Here is a 22,468-nt window from a genome sequence, read left to right as displayed (position 1 = left end):
GAAATGAACTATCCGGCGGGAAGGAGGGATGGCCCCCCCCGTTCCCATGGGACCACCCACCACCAGCGCCCTGCATGCACGGCCGAAGGAATGCTGGGCAGGCCCTGCTTTCCAGGGCAGGAATAGAGGGCGTACATGCAGGCCTTGCCCCACGGCCCAAGTCAGAAGGTCTGGTGCCCCCTGAGCCAGGGGCGCTGCAGGGGTGTGGGGCTGAGCGCCGTGGCCTCAGCTCTGCTTCCATGGAGTCTGGGCAATTGTGGGGATGACAACATAGGGGGAAGTGCCAGCCCCTGCCGAGCCCCGTAGACCGCACATTGACACACCAAAGGGTCCAGACAAAACCCGCTCACCACTTGGTGCCAGGAGGCCAAGGGCCTCGGGGTGACCGTGCCTACAGACACAGCCTGGGAGTAGGGGCCGCTCCCCACGTGTGCATGCGACCTGCATGTCAGCAACTCTGTAGGGTCACCCTGCACGTGCATCCCCGGAACAGGTGGGGGCGGGAACGGCTCCTTCCCTGGACGCCCACGAGGCTCACGGGTGAACTGCCCGACCTGGAGATGACCATTAGTGCCAAGTCGACATGTTAGTGGTCACGGGCTTTCCAAACCCTTCGTTTTCTTCTCCAATCAGTTTCGGGAGCAGACACTTTATGGGAATTGGCGTATCTTGTCTAAGTGTTCAAATATTCTGGTATCAACGCATCCTGAGTGTTTCCCTCATATCTATTTTTATTTTTTTATTTTTTTAAAGGTTTTATTTATTTATTTTGACAGAGAGAGACAGCCAGCGAGAGAGGGAACACAAGCAGGGGGAGTGGGAGAGGAAGAAGCAGGTTCCTAGCGGAGGAGCCTGATGTGGGGCTTGATCCCAGAACGCTGGGATCACGCCCTGAGCCGAAGGCAGACGCTTAACGACTGCACCACCCAGGTGCCCCAACCTCGTATCTATTTTTAGCCCAGCTCTGTCTGCAGCCGCATTTCCCGTCCCTAAGACCCCTCTTTGTGCTGTTCTTTCATCCTGACCAGTTGCTCTAAGGCTTTACTATTTCAAAGACCCAACAACATTGGACATTTTTGTTCTCAAAGTAAAAGACCCCTGTTAGAAGACCCTCCCAGGTCTTTAGGAGGATTTGACCTCTGGGATCTGTAAGCCCAAATCCTCTGCCGAGCCTAGCGTGGCTCGGGACACACGGGGCTGGAAAGGGGGAACGTGGCTGGTCTGGGGGGCCCTGGGCTTCAGCCTCCACTGTGCCCACCCTGCCACCAGCGACTCTGTTACTCACCTCGTTTTCCCTCCTGAGTCACAAATTCTCTGAGTCAGCTCCAGATTTGTAAAACAAAATAAAGTCCTTACAGATTGGACTACAACGCAAAAGCCTGAAATCGGGGTGTGAACTATGGCAGGAAGAACATTCTGGATCACGCACCACCTTGTGCTCAGCCACAACCTTGCACAGGGGTGTAGCGGCCAGTGTCCATGCTGATTAGGTGGGAGGGGTGATCTCCACACCGAAGTCCCTCCTAAAGGAGTCAGCCTCGGGGACACTGACAACTCAGGGAACTTTTCCATCGTACGGCGGAGAACCTTCTAGAAGCAGAGTAAACGTCCAGCGCAGCAGACAGCCCTGCCCGCCCTCTTCCAGACCCCGCGGCTCCACCAGCAGGACAGGAGATGAACACACTCTCAGGTTCTGCAGCCAGAGCGGCTGTACTTTCTCCTAGATTTGTCTCCGCAAACAGAAGGCTGTTAGTTCTAAACGACAGGGAGGGAGGGGAGCAATTAGCAGCTCCTCCCTGGAGGGGTCCCAGGCACTGAACACCCTACATGCCACACCAAAGCAGAAGTGACCAACATGGACCAAGAAAGTGCTGGCGTCAGATCCGCAAACGGTAGACAAGAGCCCGCCAGCCCCGGATTCCAGAGCAGAGCGGCGCGTCCACCGTGTCCTGACCCACCGTGGGGACAGACAGGTTCTAACGCCGGGGTTTTGCACCTCAGCGCGGGCCCTGCTCTCCCCTCCTGCAAGCCTGCTGGCTGGGGGTATCACCCAAGCCAGGCCCATCCTGCAGGCACCGCCCTGGGGAGGGTAAAGCACCCACTTCGCGCACTGACGCACTGTGTCTCCTGCTCCGGGAAGCCTCCCATCTCAGCCCTGCTGGGTGCGCACTCACAAACCCGCCCCTGCCTCCAAGTTCTTACCTCGGCCTGACCCCTTCTCCCTGCGAATACCTGTCAGAGCTCCCGCGCGCGGCCACGGGCACATACCTTCCTGCCCCCCTCCCTCATCTCCCGTGTCCTCCCAGCTGAGGCCACAACAAATGAAAGACCTCCCTGGACGACCACCACACACCACGCACGCTGGCCTCGGATCCTCCTCCCCCAGCTCACACCACCCAGGACCCCATTCCTAGACCACCCTCCCCCCAGCATCCGCCATCTCATGCAGAAGCCAGTGAGTTCACCTGCCACCACACAGTGGTCAGTCCAGAGCTGGACACCCCAGCCAGCACCCCCTCCCAGAACCAAAGCATGTCCCCCAGGACCCCGTCCCAAAATCAGGGTGCGTGCCCTCAGGACCCCTCCCAGAACCAAAGCATGTCCCCTAGGACCCCCTCCCAGAATCAGGGTGCGTCCGCAGGACCCCCTCCCAGAATGAGGGTGCATCCCCCCCAGGACCCCGTCCCAGAACTGAGGCATATCCCCCAAACCCTTTCTCAGAATTGGGGTGCGGCCCCAGCACCCCATCCTGGAATCAGGGTGCATCTATGAATATCCCTTCACACGTCACCAGGGTGCCTTCTTACGGGCTCAGGGTCTAGAAAAGGCCCTAGAAGCTGCTATTAAATTGGATTCTTTGTTAATTGAGTCAAACATGAAAACACACACCGACCGTGACCAGGCCATACGGTTGGGTGTCCCTCACCTATAACCCAGAGCTGCCTCGGCCACCTCCCGCTGCCCTGCGCCTGCCGGGCGGTCCCCAGGCAGTGTGAGATGCCGGGTGCGTGCAGGTACTTGAGAGCCCGCAAGAGGTGGCCAAGCCCGTCTGAACTGTCCCAGAGACTGGGCTTCGTAAGCTAAAAGCAGCCGGGCCAGCCAGAGGCTGGGAGTGATCCCCAAGTGCAGGTAACGGGGCTGCCCAGGGAGCCGCTGCCGTGTGACGGACCAACCCACAGGCTCCGACAGGAAAGGCGTGCAGGTCAAGGTCCTGACTCATCCAGTCTTGGGATATCCAGAGACACACGGAAGTGACCTGTCCACACTCCGCCTCCTATTCCCAAAGCACCAGATGAAACCACCAAGAGAAGTAACTGATATGTTTGCAAATATGTTTCCTTTACACAAAGGAAAGCAAGGCCAGAGAGACAGAGCTAGGGACATGGCGATCCCTCCGGAAGAAGCACCAGCCTCTCCACAGTGAGCAGCTCGTTTGCACCCACGGGGACAGCGAGAGCACGGACTGGGAGGGGTGCAAATGCACATGCCACGGAGAAGCACGCAAACCCATGGAAAAGTGGCCATCTGTGTTACTGAACGGCCAGGAGGCACAGTCCAAACAGACAGTGGGGGTCAGACATCCCCCAGGCCACGCACCAGGGCCCCGACCACCGGGCCCACCTCAGCCTCCCCACCCACGGACTGGCGGATCCCCCAGAGCCGAGTGTCATCAGGGGTAACGTATAAAATGGACCACAGCGTTATTTGGAAAATACCCCCGGGCCCAGGGAGAGAAACAACATCGTATTTGGTCTCCCCATAACACAACCGAGGGAAATGTCCAGTCTACATGAAAAGAGATGCTCGTGAGAAATAACATTTTTTAAAACACAGAATCTTAATGTCGGTGCCGAGAACATAGAGTCATGCACACGCGCACGCACACGTGCACACACACGCAGGGGAAGAAGGAGCAGCTGCCTCAAGTTCCAGTTAAAGTGCTGTGGGAAAACGCAGAAAATATAATGATCCAGACACAATCGTGACAACGACGTGGGAAAAGAAGATACACAAAGACCAAACCTAGGGACACAAAGCACTCACTGCGCTGATGGGACTGAGTGACAGTCACCATGTTGCTGATTTTCTGCGTGAGAACTCACCAGCCCTGAGCGCCCGCGGGTCTGGGCGCCCTGCTCTGCGGGATGAGAAAACACGCCCTTGCTGGCAGAGCTGCTCTGAACCCGCGTGAGACGGCACACGCAGAGCAGCACGTGCTGGGCCCGCACAGCCGTCCTGTGACAGCAGTAGTGCACGTGACCGCTGGCTCCCGGGGCTGAGGCCTTGGGCGTGAGGAGAGCACACACCTGGGGGTCCGTCCACGCAAGTGCGGTCCACACGGCGGCCACCACTGTAGCACCACACGCGGACAACCCCGAGTTTGGAGACGCACCCAGGCTTAGGAGACACGTTAGGGCCGGAACCTTCCATACTCCATGGGAAAGGCAGCCAACGTAAGAGAGAAATGAAGACAGACACACACCGAGGAAGAAAAGAAAGACATTGGAAAGGAAATGCAGAGGGCACAGAAAACAGGAGGAAAAGCAAAGGAAGATTCAGCAAGACACAGAAACCAGCCCAGATGTCGCTTCTTCCAGGACGTCAAGGGAGGCACTGAAGGGGGGATGACAACATTGCACTAGGGCGTCTCAGAAGCGGTCAAGAGCCTCTGCATTGGCGGGGGTGACGCCAGCGGCAGAAATGCTCAGGGCACAGCCCCCGAGGACTCACGATCATACACACGTGTGTGCCTACATGCGCGCGCACATGCTTAGACACTCACAGTCACGCACGTGCATGCACACTTCCACACACTTCCACAGTTACGTGCACACACCCACAGGTGCACACACCCACACATTTACACACAAACACACGCACACATCCACACATACCTGTACACAGGCGTGCACACACACCGGCACACACACACTCATATCCACATCCGCACCCATACACACGTATACACACATATGCACCTACAGACACAGTTACACACACACGTATGTGAGCACACACTCTATGCACACTTACGCGCACACCCACACACATATGCACACGCATACGTACGTAGATCCCCGTACACATGTACACACACACACACGTACAGAGACCTCGGCATGCGCAGAGTCCACATGAATGCAAACCCACACGTGTGTATACACACACACAGACACACACATTTGCACACATGCCCCACATACACACACGTACGTACAGACACAAATGAACACGTACCCACATGTGTGGCATACAACACGAGCACACACATGCATGTCACACACGTGCACATCCATCTACACACGGTGCGTAACTCCCACAGACAAGTCCATCCACAGATACACACGATCTACACACACACACACATCATCTGCTTCTAAACCATAACCTACCTGCCCCGTAAACACTAGGTACTGTTACAGTATCTATAAATAAACACACGTGTGTGCGTGTTCTAAATGTGCAGCTCGCACTCCACGCCCAGCATTTGCAACCCGGCGGGCTCTCGCATACCGAGCAATCCCACCTGCCACCCCCACGAGCACAAGGCTCAGCCACCGACACTCTGGTAAAGCAGAGCCTGGGACCTCCCTGTTACGGGCCTTCCCTGGAGCTCCCAGATCATCCGTGAGCCCAGGACAGCAGCGGACCAGGAGACACCACTGACAGGGACAAGGCTGGGGACACACGACTGACAATGGCTCCAGGCAGTGGGAACCGGTCCAGCTCACCCTTTAGACGGGGGAAGTGGTCCTGCTGCCCCAGCAGGCCACGGCAGAAGCAGGGCAGGTGCGCCCCAGGCTCACAGCCCGGCTGCTGGTGCAGGGTTTCCATGACGACCACCATCACAGGGACAGCCTCAGGGTCAGTGGAGGCTTTGCCTCTCGGTGGGTCGCTCTGGCCGGCAGGTCAGGGCCCACCACACCTGCACCAACGCCGGCCAGACCTGCCATTCAAGCAGCTCAGCCCCCTCCAGGGCAACAAGCCCACGAGGCAAGCTCTGCAGCTCTCCCTGACGCCTCCCAACCCTCTGGCGTCACCTAGGTGCACCTGTCTCACCAATGGGGAAACTGAGGCTGGGGACCACACAGGGGGGCAGATACTCCACCTCCATGTCTAGGGAGACCCCACTGCAGCTGCCCTGTCTCCTCTGACTTGCTGAGGGGGCCAACCTGGGCCTGATGCCCCTAACCATCCTCACTCTGTGTTCTGTGCTCCCCGCCTTGTGCTCCCTGCCCCATACCCCAGGCCCACACTGCCCCCTCCCTGCCCTCCACCCAGCCCCATGCCCCTAAATCCGTGCACCCTGGCCTGCATCCCCCACCCTGCATCCCCTGCCCTGTGCTCCCTGCCCCATGCCCCGCTCCCCACCCTGTGCTCTCCACCTTGTGCTCCCTGCCCCGTGTCTCCTCCCACCAGCCTGTGCTCCCCACCCTGCATCCCCAGCCCCTCGTCCCCCACCCCGCGTCCGCGCAGCCGACAGCCCCACCGCACTGACCTGCTTCTCGTTCTCATCCTCCAGCCTCAGCCGGTCTTCGATGCAGTTCCGGGCCTGCAAGAAGGCTTTCCTTTGGGAGCGTTCGGCCAGGACCCTCACGAACACCCCGTACATGTTCACGCTGAGGAAGAGCAGGGCGTTGGCACCAAGCTGGAAGGCAAAGAACACAGAGCAACATGCGCGTGGGGCGCGAGCTTGCCAGAGGCTCCTATGGCCTCTGACCACCAGCCCGTGTATCAACCACGCTGCCCAGGGTGTCTGGTGTGCCGGCCGGACCCACCGCGCGGCTGGCTTCCTGCGCTCATAGAGTGGTCACGTAGCAGAACAGCACACAGGGAGCGTCCCCCAAATTCACGTGCAAGCTTGCCCCCCAGCACTGCACAGTGTGGCTGCATCTGGACATAAGGTCTTCCAAGAGGTAGTTATGTTAAAATGAGGTCACAGGGGAGGGCCGTGTGACTGGCGTCCTCCTAAGACGAAGGGACCAGGACACGGACGCACATGCAGAAGAGAGCCTGCGAGGACCAAGAGAGGAGATGGCGTCTACGCCCAGGAGAGGCCTCGGGACAACCGGGCCTAGGAGGATGGGATCCCGCCCGTCCCGCCTCCAGGCCTGGGACGGACAGACGTCGCTGTTCAGGCTGCTGTGCTAGGCCATACGCGACGGCCGCCCCACGACACCATCCGAGAAAATAGGACGCCAGGAGAGAGCAGAGGCTCCCGAACGGGGCAGCGAAGGAAAGCAGATTAGAAGCAAAAGGAAAAAAAGAAGCACACATGAGCATACTGCAAGCACCTGAAATGAGGGAACGTCCAGGGAACACGGCGTCCAGAGCCCCCTGCTTGGCCTGCGCCTCAGGGCTCCCACTCCCTGCAAAGGACGGGAATCGAGGAAAGGGCCAGCGAGAAAGACCTGCCTGGGGCGCTGGCCATAGCCCGGACTTGGAGGCTCGCACCTGCTGGACCAGGAAGGGGGCCTTGCAGGACGTCTGCTCTCAGGAGCCTTAAGGACTCGAGGCCGGTCCAGACCGCCCGGGAGCACAAGACGGCCACACCGCAGTCGTGGCAGACCCGGCGAGGACCAGACCCCACTTCCCCACTCAGCCTCCTCTGCTGGTCTGTCCCACTGCTCTTGGGCCCAGGGACACACCCGGACCGCCAGGCCCACCTCCCCAAGGGGCTACGGTGTGTATGAATGTCGCACAAGAGCCGCTGCCCTCAGTCTCTGCGGAGAGGTTTCTGGGCGTCACTGCTGCGACTGGCACACGATTACGTAGGACGAAACAAACACGGAGGCGGGCGGGCAGAGGTCCCTGGCCAAAGGGCCCTGCCCAGGACAAGCGGCAGGACAAGGGAGGGCAGGCCACAAGGCCGCATGGACGGAGAACCCGCAGCACCTGGATGCGGCCAGAGGCTGGGGCGGGGAGCAGGCAGGGACGCAGACCCTCAAGGACGGTGTGGGGCACACCAGGGACAGACTGTGGCACAGAGGACCGGTGAGTGTGACAGCCTCGGGGACATGACCCTCTGGAGGGACACACGGGGCCGTGGTTGCAGACAGCAGAGCTGTTCAATAAGGTGACAGGGACATGAGAAAGCCGGGGACACGAATCCCTAGGGCCTCGCACAGGACCGTCCTTCCCCAAACGCAGGTGAGCTCGCCGGCACGCCGGGGACACCAGGCTCACGTACGCTTGCCAAGCTCACGTCTCAGCGGACGTGGAAACGTATCACCAGGACAGCGCCCCTCCACACCGCGCAGTCAGAAAACCGCCATCCCTGTGAGGGTCCAGGGAGCTGTCCAAGTCCTATAACCACGGTGAGCCCGTCACCCCCGCCCCGTCACCCACTCACCTCCCTGTGACCTGACCGGACCATCTCCGTGTGACCGGCCATACTTCCGTGTCCCTCTAAACCCACTGTTGGACCCTCGCTGGAGCACCCCCTGCCTGAAGCAGGTATAGGGCTAGGAGGACCTGCTTCTGCAGCGCCTGTACCTGCCTCTCAGCAGGCATGGGGCGGCAGGGTGGGCAGCATGGCCATCCCTGGGGCCTGGGCCGTGTCCCGGTGACCAGGCCGTGATTTCTGTCCTCTCAGACCATCTGCTCTATCTGGGGATCAGTCACGCACACTGTTCGTGAAGCCACTTGTCGGATGCAGCAGGAGGCCCGGCGCGCATGGAACAACAGAGGGCAGCTCCGCACGGTCAATATTTAAACGTGCTGCGCGTGGTTACGATGCCCACAAGCACCGTCGTGGGCACTTTTCCAAACAGTCAAACAATTACGCGTCACTGCACAGAGCACACGTCTCTTCCCGGTCGACACGTCATCAGTCGGGCTCTGCTGCCCCCGCCCGGCCTCCATGTAACGTTTGGAAGGCAAGGGAACCAGTGAGACACAGAAAGTCCTGCCAAGACACGGTGCACCAGCCCTTCTGAGATGCCCTCCCATCCCGGCGCCCCCCCAGCCTCCACGTGGAGGGGCCAGCACCATGGGCAGCCCCACACTGGGGCCGGGACATCACCAGTCACGCTCATGGACAAGCAGACACGGCTTCTCCAGAAAGTAAGGCCTCAGCCGGCCAGGTGAAAGTTGGGAAACGTGGTGTCCCCAGGGAGGCTGGGCACAGGTGGGACACGGGCCACAGGGCAGACCGTGGGGTTAAGGGAGAAGCGGCCAGCAGGGTGAGGGTAAACCAGGCCACCCCTCTACACACACAGTCATCACTCCTTCCCTTCCCTCTGGCCATGATGATCCACCCAGGGAAACTGAGGCCCAGCTGGCCGGTCACTGAGTGCCCGCCTGCCCAGTCCACCCTGTTGAAACTGCCCACGACAAGGAGGAGTCAGTGTCCAGCAGCCAGGGGGGGGTGGGGGCAGAGACCTTCAGGGACAGGTGTGTCCTCTGCCTGGTGCTCGGCATTCCCCCAGCCAGGGGGCTACCATACGCCCCACCACCTGCCGCCCTGCCCGCCCCTCCCTCCCTCCCTCACTCACCCCCACGCTCATGATCAGACACAGCCACCGCCCAATGGGCCACAGAGAGGTTTCACCACCAGCCACCTAATCAGTGATCAGTGATGAGGGTGACAATGCAGAGAAGCATGGCCACAGTCACCAGCAAGCAGGTGTGGCCCAGAGGGGCTGTCGGTTCACACCAGTAGCCAAAGGGACTGCCGCGGGTGAGACAGGCCAAGGGGGCCCTGAACTCGGCCTGTGGAGGTCAGCACCCTAAGACGCTGTTCATCCCATGCCAGGCCCCTCCTCCCTGCCTTCCTGGGGGGAAACCCAGCCCCCCAGGCCCCCCGTTCAGCTCATTCCGGGGGTCTCAGGGCTGCCAGGCCCAGCCCCTCCTCATTGCTCCCCAGCCACGTGGGGTCTTCCTGACCCCACACCAGGTCACGCCCTGGGATGCTGCCCACGGGAGCACCAGGCCCCTCCTCATCCTTCACCCACCACGCTCCTGCCTCGGTTGCTCAGGACCTAAACGCTGTACATTTTCCCGCCCTACTCTGTGCTCTCTCTTCCTTCTCTGACTGAAACCACCCCCCGCCCACCCTCTCCCCACTTCGTGCAACACCTGGAAGAATCAGCAGATTGGTCAAAGGCAGCTCCATGCACACGCCTGGTCCTGCTCAGTGGTCTACACGAGCACGCCACACCAGGCCCTGCTCGGTGGTCTACATGGGCACAGAGCCCCAAGCCCAGAGTGCTCCTAGTGTGGCAGGAGCGTCATCCAACTGTCCCTCCTCCCTCAGGGCCCTCACTCTGCCTGGGGCTATCCCCTCACCTGCCGCCCAGGCCAGCAGGGCTCCCTGTCCCCTCCAGCTGGGACCTGGGTCCTTCGCTGTCATCCTTGGCAACACACGCCAACCTGTGGTTGTTTTTCTCATCTAATAAGATCCTTCTCTGGGCTCCTCCTGTCCCAGCCTTGCCTGTTCTACCCCCTCTGCCAGCAAAGCTCCTGGGAAGGCCTCAGCCCTCCTTGGCCCCACCAGCCCGCCTTCCCTCCCAGCTGCCCAGGCTGGGAGCCCAGGCTCAGGCCTCAGTGCCCAGCCCGCCCTTCCAGCCCCTTCCAGGACCCTCTGGCCTGTGCCGCACACCCGGAGCCTCTCTACCCAACACCACCACCTCCACCTGGGACCCCACCTCTGGGCCAAAGACCCCCAAATCACACCTTCAGCCTGGCCCCGCCCCCGCTCACCGCACCTCTCCTGCTGGGTGCATCTACTCATCCCTGCATGGGACAGGCACTGACCCCTCCCACCACTCACCCCCGCAGCCGCTCCCACCTCAACTGACCAGGGTACCCCCAGGCATGGCCCATTTCCACCATCACACACCCTCCGGGCTCCACCTTCCACAGATGGGCCACCGGCCCACTCCCACGACCTCCCGTCGTGGCCGCTGCAGGGCCTCCGACTCACCCAAGACACCCTGGTCTAGGCTCCCTGGGCCCCTAGCTATCCTGTCCTCCTCTTGTGCCCCCGGCCTGGCTTGCCTTGCTCAGAGCCTCTCCCTGGGCAGGGGCCCTCTTCCCACAGCACCTGGTTCACGCCCAGCCTCCAGAAACTCAGCTCAAACGTGACCTTCTCAGAGCAGCAGACCCTGAGCCCTTGTGCATGGAGGAGGTTCCTGGGAGCCGGTCTGTGCTCCTTCTTTCTGTTGTTTTCAACAGCAGTTACCAGCTTCCAACACATGATGGTTCACTCACCCACCACCTCCCCCGCCTGCCGTCTGCCCCTCGAGAGGGTCTCAGCCTGTCAGGCCCACCAACAGACCCCCGCCTGCGGTGGGGCCTCTCATGAAACAGAAGCCCTGGTGTTTGTTGAATGAATAACTGAGGGCACATGGGAGCAAGGGGGCCAGGCCTGGCTGTGCTGCTGTCCAGGGGCAGATCTGTCCAGACAGGACCCCATGAGACATTTTCCAGTCCTCACATCTATGGGCAGGTGGGGGGTGGGCAGTGACTGCCACTTTCCCATGACCCACAGAGATGCACAGAGATGAGGCCTGGCCACGGCCTGACGTCCAAAGTGACACGGCTCCACGAGCGGGCTGAGCCTGGAGTGGAGCAACGGGTGGCCCTTGTCCCTCCTAGGCCCTCCCTGCCTGCCCCCCCGCAGGCCTGCAAGACAGAGGAGACTCTCAATTCCACCCGCACACCCACCCTTCCTACGTGGGCTGCGAAGGACACCCTGGGAAGACCTCCAGGCCTGTGCTGGCACGTCGGGGGCACTGGCGGTCTGAGGCCGCTCCTGGCTCCTCAAAGTGCCAGCACCCCACAGCCCTTCCTCACGGGGAAGGAGCAGGGTCAGCACGAACCTATCCCCTGTGCTTTCCCTGACTCCTGGTCCCACAGGTCACAGTGGGAGAAAACAAGGTCCCCATGCTCAGCCCACGCACGGCCCACCCAGCTTCACAATCCCACCAGGCCTCCTTTCCGAAGGTGAAACCCCAGCCCGCTGAGCGCGCAGACTTGGGTCCATCTGCGCTCAGACTCCTCACTGTGTCCTCCTGCCCCACACGCCTCACCTGCGAAGTGCTGATGTGGGATAACACACCCTGTCCTTCTTCCCTGCCACTCCCCGGTGAACAAAGACGCCGACAAAAAAATGCTTCACCACGACATTACCTCCTTCAATAATCAGGGTTCCACCAGCTGCAATCAGATCTGTAGAGATACACCCCCTCGTTCAAATCATCCATCTACTCTTCCATCCATCATCCTCCCATCCACCCACACACCCATCCATCCATCCATCCATGTACCCACTTATCCATCTCATCCTTCCTTCCAGCCAGCCATCCGTCATTCATGCACCCATCCATGCAACTATCCATCCATCCATTCGTCCACCCGCTCAAACACAACATGAGCCGAGCTTTGGACCTGTGTGCACTCCAGGCTGCTCAGGCCCGTGTGGGCACCACACTGACCCCTCTGGGAACTATCCAGGACACATCTGAAGCATTAATGGGTGTGGCTCATGGGAAGAGACCCTTGTCAGGGAACCTGCATCCCTGTGAATGACCAGACCTCTGAAAGCCGTCAACCAGGGCGCTGGCATGCTACAAGAAAAGCAGCCCACAGCATTTCAGCATCTTCTGTCCTCCCACCCGACTGCAGAGCACGGGAACCACAGGACTGAAAAGCATGGTCTTCCGCGCCTCAGCAGGAAGTCCTGCTCCCGTCAGCTCCACTGAGTGCTGACTGAGAGACACAGCCTTGGATCGTCAGCGGGGCACACAGGCTGTAGGGGGCACGTGCTGCAGCCATGGCCAGAGAGGCGGGGAAAGCCGCTCAGGGTCCCTCCTGTGCTGCCAGAAAGGGCAGGGATGAGTCAAAGCAGACCCCTGCCCCGCAGACCTGGGCCGACTGCCAGGGGGACAGGCACTGCAGGGGGAAGGATGGGATCACCCGGACAGAGGTGTGCATGGCCGGCAGGCTCATCAGCCCTCTGCCCCCAGGGGAGCAGCCAACCCCCACCCCACAGTGAGTACCTGGGTCCCTCAGACAGTCAGGAGGGCCAGTGTAGAGATGGGAGAAACCAGCAGGTGCCTAGGGCCCCAGCAATCGGCCAGCATGAACTGTCCTGACGTCCACCGTGGCAGGCAGGGCCCTCCCTGGCCATGACAATGTGGGGGACATGAGCTCTGAGTGGACCATGAGGGGGATGAAAAATGAAGAGGACTGGGTCTGGCATGTGGAAATGATTCCACTCCCACCGTGACCCCAGAGCTACAGACCCAGCCAAGAGGTTAAGGGCCACCACCTGAGGGCAAGGTGGCTCGGTAGTTACGGGAAAGCAGAAGACCACCTCGTGTCTGGGGCTCCTGCCCCGAGGGGCCAGGCTGGGGGCTTCCCAGGCATCCGCGCTGCTGGTCAGGGACGGTACTGAGAAGCATGGCTTTGATCACCACAGGACACGCCCACAGTATCCCCTGCACCCGTGATCTTTCCGTGGCTTTCCTAGCAATTGCATTACTTCGTCATTCTCACAGTGCTGAGCAAAGATCCTGGCAGGTACGCCTCCGACCCTTCACATCCCCACTGTTGGCTTGCAGAACAGAACCTCCGCCATCACTCAGGAACGCATCGGAGCCGGGGCCCTCACCCCCCGCCCCCGCAGCCAGAGCTGGGATCACGCACCAGCTCTCGGCCAAGTTCTCTGGCACGCCTGGGAGCCCTGGTCACATGAGCATCGGTGCACACGAGAAATTCTGAACACTGGCCTGCATTTCATCGTCCTGCATCCCCGCCAGGCCTCCCCGGCCCACCACCTCCAGCCTCTCTAAGCTCACCCCTGGGCCATGCTTTTTCCCGACAGCCTGGGCCACCCAGCCTGCCCCCAAGCCTCCCCCTGCCACTTAACACGGTCCTGGAGCTCTCGGAGCCCAGGGACGGGTGCTTTCCCCGCCGTGCCTGCCCTGCTCAGCACAGTGGCTTCCTACCTGCAGGACGGGGCTCCCTGCCCCCAGACGGTACGCGCCCCGTCTCCACACGTACCTGTTCCATAAAGCGTGTGCTACACAGATGTACCAGAGTGATGTGGCTGGTGCTGGCCAAAGACGTCATCGTGAATATTACAATCACTGAGAAGTTTTGAAATAAATAACTCAACCAAAGAACAAGCTTTAAAACCCATGAACCATTGTTTGGGCCCTGCCACACCCAGGAGGCCAAGCAGGGACCAAGAGCTTTGACAGGTATGGGCCCAGAGTGGGTGGGAAGTGTCTGCAGACTAACCGGACACACCGTGGCCCGGGATGGCAGGGGGCCAGGCACACGCCGATTCTAGAATTCCCAGAGCTCCGAGGCAGAGCCCGCCATAGTTAACAGGGAACACGCGGGTTTACAGAGTGACACAGGCAGGGAACCCCAGCTCCCCCCGAGCCATCTCTGGATCCAGGCACTGGGTGGACGGGCCTCGGGGGTCCCGTGGCTTCAGGGCTGCCAGGCTTGTCGCCGGTGGAGGAAGGCCATAGCCTCACACTTCCCTTGTCCTCCCCACAGGACAGGAGTAGAGGCTGGGAGTAAGGAGGCCCAGGGCAGGCAAGGCCCGAGTGGGAGGTGGGCCCAGCGCCAAGCTGAGAGTGACAGAGGAGGGACCACTGGGACAGGGGCAGCAGATGCTCTCAGGATAAGGGGACACGGGATTAGGACCCAGTGACAAGTTCTGGGGAGTCAGGAAGTGCACACGATACGGGACTCCAAGAAGAACGTAAGCAGAGTGTTGACCAGGATGGACTGATGTGGGATCCGCACAGCAGGAGAGACCCAGGCCACTGGCCACATAGGAGGTGTGGAGGGTCAGTGCTGGAGGAGGGAGCTGGGGCCACGGGGGCCACGGGGGCCACGGGAGCCAGCGGGAGGAGGCATCCAGAGGGGCTTACCTAGGAGACCAGCAGGCGCCTTCTAAAGGAAGCAAACGCTGACCCCCCAGCCCTTGAAATAAAAACTCGAAGGAAACGGAAACCTCCCTCTTTAGATTTTTCTCATCCTCCTAGCTTCCCTCCTCCCATCTTTGGGGTGAGGTCCCAGACGTGAACGAGGAGTCCCTTGGGCACAAGCCACTGGTCAAGGTGACCAGCCAGCACTCTGTCCTCATCTGCCAGGTCCTGGGCCCCCTCCCAAGTGCAGTGAGCAGCTGAGGGCTGCCGGTCCCCCACTCCCCCCCCCCGTTCCTCCCAGGAACCCTCTCATGTCTGTTCACTACAGAGCTGTCCTGGTAGGAGGGGCTCTAACCCACTGCAGTTAGGGTATCTGAAGGGTGTCCTCACCAACAAACTCCACGTTCAGATGTCCTGTGGGTCACTCACCCAGCTGGAAGACCACCGGCCCCAGTGAGCTAGGGGTTCCCCCACCCCGCACAGGACAGCCCCTCAGAGGGATTTCTTGAGATGGGAGATCTTTGGAGAACAGGCGCACTTCAGGAAGACTGGGTAGGGGCATCTGCCATGCACCTGTCACACCACCGGGGGAGCCCCAGGGCTCGCCCCTCCGTGTCAACCATTGGGACGGGCCTCCCCATGCCTTCCAGGAGAGTAGACTGTCACACCCCCGCAGCCACCCAATGACACAAGCCCACCACTCCAGAGGTATTCCCCAGAGTCACTGTCTGAACTCGAGGCCACATGGGCATAGGAGATGGTGGCAGTGTGGCTTAGTGCCTGCCCCGCAGAAACGAGGAGGGAGATGGGCTTGGGTCAGCTTCCCAGAGGTGAAGGCGACCACAGGCTTCAAAGTCAGGAGTGGGAGGGGAGGAGGCATCCCTGGCCACACAGAGCCCAGATCCCACCCTGGGGCCCCCTTCCAAGAGGCCGGGTCCATGGGTCCACAGGGACAGTGATGTCACTGTTCTCACAGGAAGGACACAGCAGAGGTCACCAAGTGGGCTTTCCAGGACAGCACCTGGACCAGGTGAGTGAGCAGCCATCCAGACAGAAGTGCCCTCAGGGGAGGGGGGCCACCCCTGGCCCAGCCCAGTGAGTCCCAGGCTGCTTTAGAGAAAGGGCCCTGGCCACAGATGGCAGTGGTCACATGCATAACTGGCCCAGCCTCCACGGGGGCCACACTCGGGCTTTACAGGCTGGACAGGGTACAGGAAAAAAGCTGCCTGATGCACGTCCTCCCAGACGGCCATGCGCATTCTCAGAGGGGCCCCTTGGAAGGGGAAACATAACACAAAAACATAACTCAAAACAGGACTGTACCAACAGAGAAAAAGCACCTCAAAATTCACCTGTCACTGCCTACCCCCTCCGTGATCATCGCACCCCCCACACCCCCATGGTCACTGCCCCCACACCCCCGTTGTCACTCTCCCCACACTCCATGGTCACTCTCTCCACTCCCTGTGGTCACTGCCCCCACCCTGGTCACTTCTCCCATGCTCATGTGGTCACTACTCCTACTCCCCTTTGGTCACTGCACCCAACCCCCGGTCACTGCACCCGCCCACCCCCATGGTGACTCCCCCCATACCCCATGGTCACTGTTCCCACACCCCCTGGTCACTGTTCCCATGCTCATGCGGTCACTGTCCCCACACCCCCGTGGTCACTGCCCTCACACCCCGTGGTCACTGTTCCCACACCCTGTGGTCACTGTCCCCATATCCCCGTGGTCACTGCCCCCACACCCTGTGGTCACTGTTCCCATATCCCATTGTCACTCCCCCCACACCCTGTGATCACTGTTCCCACAACCCCTGGTCACTGCATCCCACATCCCGTGATCTGCAGGATAGAATCCCCCTCCACAGCAGAGCTCTGGGCTCTTCCCACTTCTCCAGGCTGACCTCTCACCTGGCACATTCTCCCCCACCACCCACCCTGTGTGCTGGGCGTGGTGCACACATGCGTGCATATACACACGGCACGTGCCCCCGCCGTGCATGCAGCGTGCAGCTCTGGGGAGACTGCGCTCTCCCCCGGGACCGCCCCTCCCACGGCAGCCTCTGCCTGAAGGGTTTCCCTCCATCCACTGGGCAGCCTCCTGACCCCAATCCCGAGGCACCCAAGATCCACACACCAGAGCCCCATTTGCTAAATCGACGCACCACCCCCAGCCACGCAAAGTCTTGTGTGTCTGGTCGGCGGGCTCCCTCTCACCCCGCAGGTGCCCAGAGGGGACCCATCCAGTCCTGCCTCCCCACGCTCCCCGCCGGCGGGGTGGTACTCCAGGTCTGGCTCTTCCACATCGCTCACGAGTGTGTTTCTAAATTAACGTAATTGCTTGTAAGCTTCTCTGTGGTCGAACTGATAAAAGTGTTCTGGGATCAGCATCGTCTGAAAGAGGAAGGGCAGGACGTGGACACGTGTCCAAGCCGGCACCAGCCCCCAAGCAAGCGTCCGACTGACCTCTACACTAGGTGCATGTTTGATGTTTCCATCATGAAAACAAAACAAGAGCAGGTTTTAAAAAAAAAAAAAAAAGATTCCGATGGGCTCTCGTGAGCTCCTGCCTTGGGTCTCCCAACCCCTGGAGCTGAACACTGCCTGGGCTGTGGCCGCCACACCTAGGGGCAGATTCCCAGGGGCCCCGCCGAAGCCACGATGCCGCTCCTCTGTGACCCCTGGCGGCTTTACCAGGGCAGCTCCTGGTGTAGGGCCTTCCCGCCCCAGCCCCGGTTCAGCCGCCTGCTCCGGCACAGCCCCCACAGGCTGCAGGACTGCTGGGCCTCAGTGTCCCCAGCCGCCCGGCCACAGCCCTGGGACGTTTTGATGCCTTCATGTACCTTTGGAGCCCCCGGACTCTGACTCGAGCCACAAAGAGGCTCTCTCGTCACTGTCCATGTTTGATGCTGGAATACAATGGACTTTGGAAACCAGCCCCACCCCCACGCCCCCCTCCCAGGGCACAGTGAGATCAAGGGAGACGCCTCTGATGTCCTCTGATGTCTGTAAGTGAAGATCTGCTACAAAATAACGATCAGAGATCTTCTGAAACCCTCAGGCTAAACGGCTGGATCCTGGGACGTGCTCCCTGGCTGGTTCTCTGTGCAGCAGTGCACGCAGTGCGGTCCACGAGTGAGGATTCCAGGTCCCTCTGGTCGCAGCCGCCTCCCGAAGCAAGACGTTAACAAGAGAGCACTTCCCTCGTACAGGAAACCAGGCAGGGACAGGGAGAACCGTGCACCAACAACCCCACAGAAGGACATCACGCGGGGTCGCTGTGGCACGGGGATGGAGAATGTTCCAGAGCGGACGCCCTTGCCCAGATGCTAGCACGGCACAAGGCTGCCAGTGCAGATGTGCGAGCCCCCCCACCCCCGGAAGAGTGCACATTCACATTCACGCAGGCCGAGGGCGGTAGGAAGCCCACACACCGGGAGGGCCTCCTGAGGACAGATCAGTGCCAGATGGCAGGAGGAGCGCCAGGAGGGCCGGGGTCCCAGGCACGGCCCAGCTTCAGGGGGCAGGCCCGGCTGCAGACCATGTTCTCTTCGTCCAGAGTGCTGTGTCCCGTGTCCCCAAATTTGGGCACATGGTGCCTCGGGGCCCACACGGGCCACTGTGCGAACCACCAGGCCAATCCCTCCCTCCAAGGTGGCTGTGCCCCTGGAAGGCCGGGGGTCTACTTCAGCAAAGGAAACACCAGGCCCAGACACCTGCTCTTCCCTTTAGAATCAAGACAGGAACCTGCCTTCACGCTGGGAAGTGCCTCCTGGTGACTTGCACGGGCTCTGCCGCAGGACGCGATGGCCGGAGGGGGCTCCCCGCACTTCCGGTGACCCCCGACAGACCACAGGCCATGGCCCCGGTCCTCGGGTCCTTCACCTGGTCGGTCATCCTCTCCCTGTGTGCTGCGTATCCTCACACGGGCATCCTGTCCCCCCTGCATCCTCCCCGGGCGCCCTGTCCTTCTGCACCTGGGTCTCTCCAGCCCCACCCCCCACCAAGGGGAGCACCCCTAACTCCAAACCTAGACACCCCATGGCCCTGCTGCTGTCCCTCCACCCAAGCTATAGACCCACAGACCCTGCCACAAGCCCGGAGCAAGGTGAGTCCTGGATGCTGAGAGGAGAGTAAGCAGCCTCAAACCCAAATATCCAGACCCCACAGGTCTCGGTGGCACTCAGGCCTCCGGATGCTACCAACACACGCACATGCTCACGTGTGTGCGTGAACACACGTGCACGTGCGCACTAGGATGCACACACGAGCACAAAACTCACAGGTGTGCCCACCAAGGTGCACACACATTACACGTGTGTCCAGTGGTCCATGCATGTACACACATGCACGTGTGTGCACCGTGTACACACACACTCACAAGCACATACACAGAGGCCCCACACAGACAGCACTGAGAAGCAGGAAGCCCTTCCCTCATCAGCTGTTTGCCCTCCTCCCGGCCTGAGGGCTGGAGGCAGCCTGGACCCCAGCACCTCCGAGATCAAAACAAATCCTGCCACCCCCAGTCCAGGAGCACAGGGTCCAGGGTCTAGGGAACAGAGGAGGATCCAAGTACAGCAGCAAGGGACAGTCTGCCCCACCCCTCGCCCCCTGCATCTGGGGAGCACAGGATGGGGAGCCTCAGGGGCATGGACCCAGGCTGGGCAGGGGCCTGGCCCTAGTCACCGTCCCCATGCTCTAGCCCGCTCACCCGGCCTCCCCACCCAGGTGAAGCCCAGGCTGGCTCACTTCCTGGGAGGTCTCTGATGCCACCCAAGGTCATGGACTGGAGGACCCCATGCTCCATACCCTTCATATGAGAATGTGGTAATGCTAATATACAGGGGTGACGTGTGGTGTGTACAAGCGTGTGCCTGTGGGTGTGCCTGTGGGTGTGTTTGTGTGTGTGTGAATGTGGACAGATGTGAGGACATGTGCACGAAGTGTGAGTGCATGACTGTATGTGTATGTGCATCTGGACGGGTTCATGTGTGTGCGTGTGCACATGCCTGTACGTGTTCCAGACAAGGGTCCACCCGTGACCAGCACAACTAAGTGGCACTGAGGCACCTGTAGCCAGNATGTGCCTGTGGGTGTGCCTGTGGGTGTGTTTGTGTGTGTGTGTGTGAATGTGGACAGATGTAAGGACATGTGCACGAAGTGTGAGTGCATGACTGTATGTGTATGTGCATCTGGAGGGGTTCATGTGTGTGCGTGTGCACATACCTGTACGTGTTCCAGACAAGGGTCCACCCGTGACCAGCACAACTAAGTGGCACTGAGGCACCTGTAGCCAGTGACACGGAGTCTGTCCCGGGGGCATCACCCAGGCCGCCGGGCTGCTGTGCTGTCCCTCCTGCCCCAACCCAAGTGCCCTGCCTGGCAGGCAAATGGACCCCCAAAGCCCCAAGCCCACAGCTACAGGCCTCCGTGTGGCTGCCCCTGCCGGGGATGCAGGCCGGCCGTGTGCAGGAGCGCTCCCACGGCACGACCAGCAGGAAGTGGTGGAACATGTCCCGAGCACACTCCGTCCAAACAGGCGGCCCACCACCCCCATCCCGGGCGTCTCTTCCAACCTCCGACCAAGACCAGACACGGGGTCACGGAGTCACAAAACTCACAGGTCACAACAGGCGGCTCTCAGCTCACTGAGCGCTGGCCCCATGCCCAGGGGACAGGAAGGTGCCTGAAGACGTACCCTTTCCAACAGAGCTACGGAGCGCCCAGAAGAAACCAAGGCATGGGGTACGTACCCCACCTGAGGTCCCACAGCCAGGAGCTCCATGCCCCCCTCCATACAAGCCCACCACCCCATCTGAGTCAGGAAACGCAACGAGGATGTTTCTGGACTCTCAGTCTGCAGTGTCAGAGCCCAGATTATCCGTCCACCTGGGAGCTGAGCCCTTGGCCCTCCAGACCTCAAAAAGGGGACAGGAGAAGAAAGGGCATCGCCCAAAAACCATCAGCTCCCGGGAAGGGCAGGTGGGCAGCTCTCACAGCAGGTAGGGACTATGGCAAGCAGACATTTCCCCAAGGACACTGCTCTGGTCTGACCCAGGCAGCAGCACCCACGCCCACTCGTGGGACCCCTGCTCCCCACTGCATCCCAGGACTCCCAAACAGAAACCCGATCAGATGCCTCTGCTAAAAAGGCTTGCAGGGCCCAGCACTATTTTCCAAACAGGAAATGCTCCGTGTGCCCCCCTCACCTGCCCTTTCTTGCACACCCACCTTCCTGGCTGAGCCCCAGGCCTCCTCTGTCTGGGGCACACTGGCCTCTGGAAGCCACCCTGAGCCCTCCATCCACCGTGTGCCGTATCCCCTTCACACGCCTCCGAAGGTCACATGGACTCCCCCAGCACAGAGGGCAATCCCAGGTATTGACCAGCGACCCCCAACAGACAGTAAATTCCTGGACAGCAGGGGGTCTCATTCCCACTGGGCCCCCAGCCCCTAGCCTGGGGCCTGGCCCCCAAGTGTGGATCACAGAGCTATCCACAGACAGTGCCCCCACCAGGTCCACCAGTGGGGCCAGATGCCAGTCCACGAACAGTCCCTGAGTCCTGCAGCGGCAGCAGCACCCCTACCTGGCACCTGCTGGGGCAGCAAAAAATAGTCCCCAGGACTCTGCCCCAAGCTGGTGCCAACCCTCGCCTGAAGCCAGCATGTGTCCCCTCAGCATCCAGGCCCCATTTCCCGTCAGCCCAATTCCTGCTGCCCTGGCCTGGGCGATTCCAGGTGCTTCTTCAAGTTATGGCCAGCTGCTCTGGAGAGAGGCTAACAGGAATCTCCAAGGAAACAGACCAGGTTATGGGGAGGGAACCCGGGACCGACAGGGCAGATGGGGGGGTGCAGCCTGTGAGTAATCAGGTGTTCCTGGTGGGGTGCCCACTGGACACAGACCTGGAGCCCTGGAGGAGACACCCAACACCACCTGGGGCTCGGGGAGTGTCAGGGCCCTAAGTGTACAGTGACAGGAAGCCCGAGGTGGAAAGAGCTGAGCCCTGTCCAGCCAACAGAGACCTGGGGAAAGGCGGTCCAGCCAAGGCCAAGGAGGCTGTCTTTGGGGTGACTCCTCACCAAGGCAGAGAAACCCACTCCCCACCTTCACACTGCCCGGTGTGTGCCAGGAGGACCCACCTGTCTCCCTCCCCCATCCAGCCCCCACCTAGCAGCCCTGGGTCAGCCAAGGCAGGTGGATGCACCAGCAGGTGAGCAAACAAAGTGACAGGGCCCAGCCAAGGTCGGGGAGGAGGAGGGAGGTATCGGCGGGAGAGAGGGGCCAGCCTGGGTAAAGGACCTGGCTGCCGGGTGCAGGGCAGCAGGGGCAGGAGGCCTGGGGAGGCCGTCCAGCAGAGGCGGAGCCCAGCTGGAGGAGGGGCTCTGCTGGGTAAGGGTCCAGCCAGGAAGCAAGGGCAGCGCGGACGCGGCCTGTGGGGGGAGGGGCCAGGGGAGGCGGTACCGGGGCCCAGCCAGGCGGCGTGTGGGGGTGGGGATCCTAGAAGAGGCAGGGGGAGGGGTCGGCGTGGGCGGAGCGGGGCGGAGGGAGTGTCCGGTGGGGGGTG

The 22,468-nt window shown here is 60.9% G+C and overlaps 1 protein-coding gene across 1 annotated transcript in view; it reads right to left on the bottom strand.

Annotated features, from left to right (window-relative positions):
• The window catches only part of ADCY1 (adenylate cyclase 1), a 108,622-nt gene that overhangs the window by 81,650 nt on the left and 4,504 nt on the right, over positions 1–22,468 (bottom strand). Inside the window, exon 2 of the mRNA XM_011229861.3 lies at positions 6,500–6,649. Coding sequence (XP_011228163.1) covers positions 6,500–6,613 — 114 coding nt within the window. The 5' untranslated portion in view covers positions 6,614–6,649. The remainder of the gene's footprint in view (positions 1–6,499; positions 6,650–22,468) is intronic.

Source organism: Ailuropoda melanoleuca, chromosome 1 (genome assembly GCF_002007445.2).
Source record: "Ailuropoda melanoleuca isolate Jingjing chromosome 1, ASM200744v2, whole genome shotgun sequence".
Lineage (NCBI taxonomy): Eukaryota > Metazoa > Chordata > Mammalia > Carnivora > Ursidae > Ailuropoda > Ailuropoda melanoleuca.
Note: the sequence above shows the minus strand (reverse complement) of the source record. Positions and strands in the feature narration are given on the sequence as shown.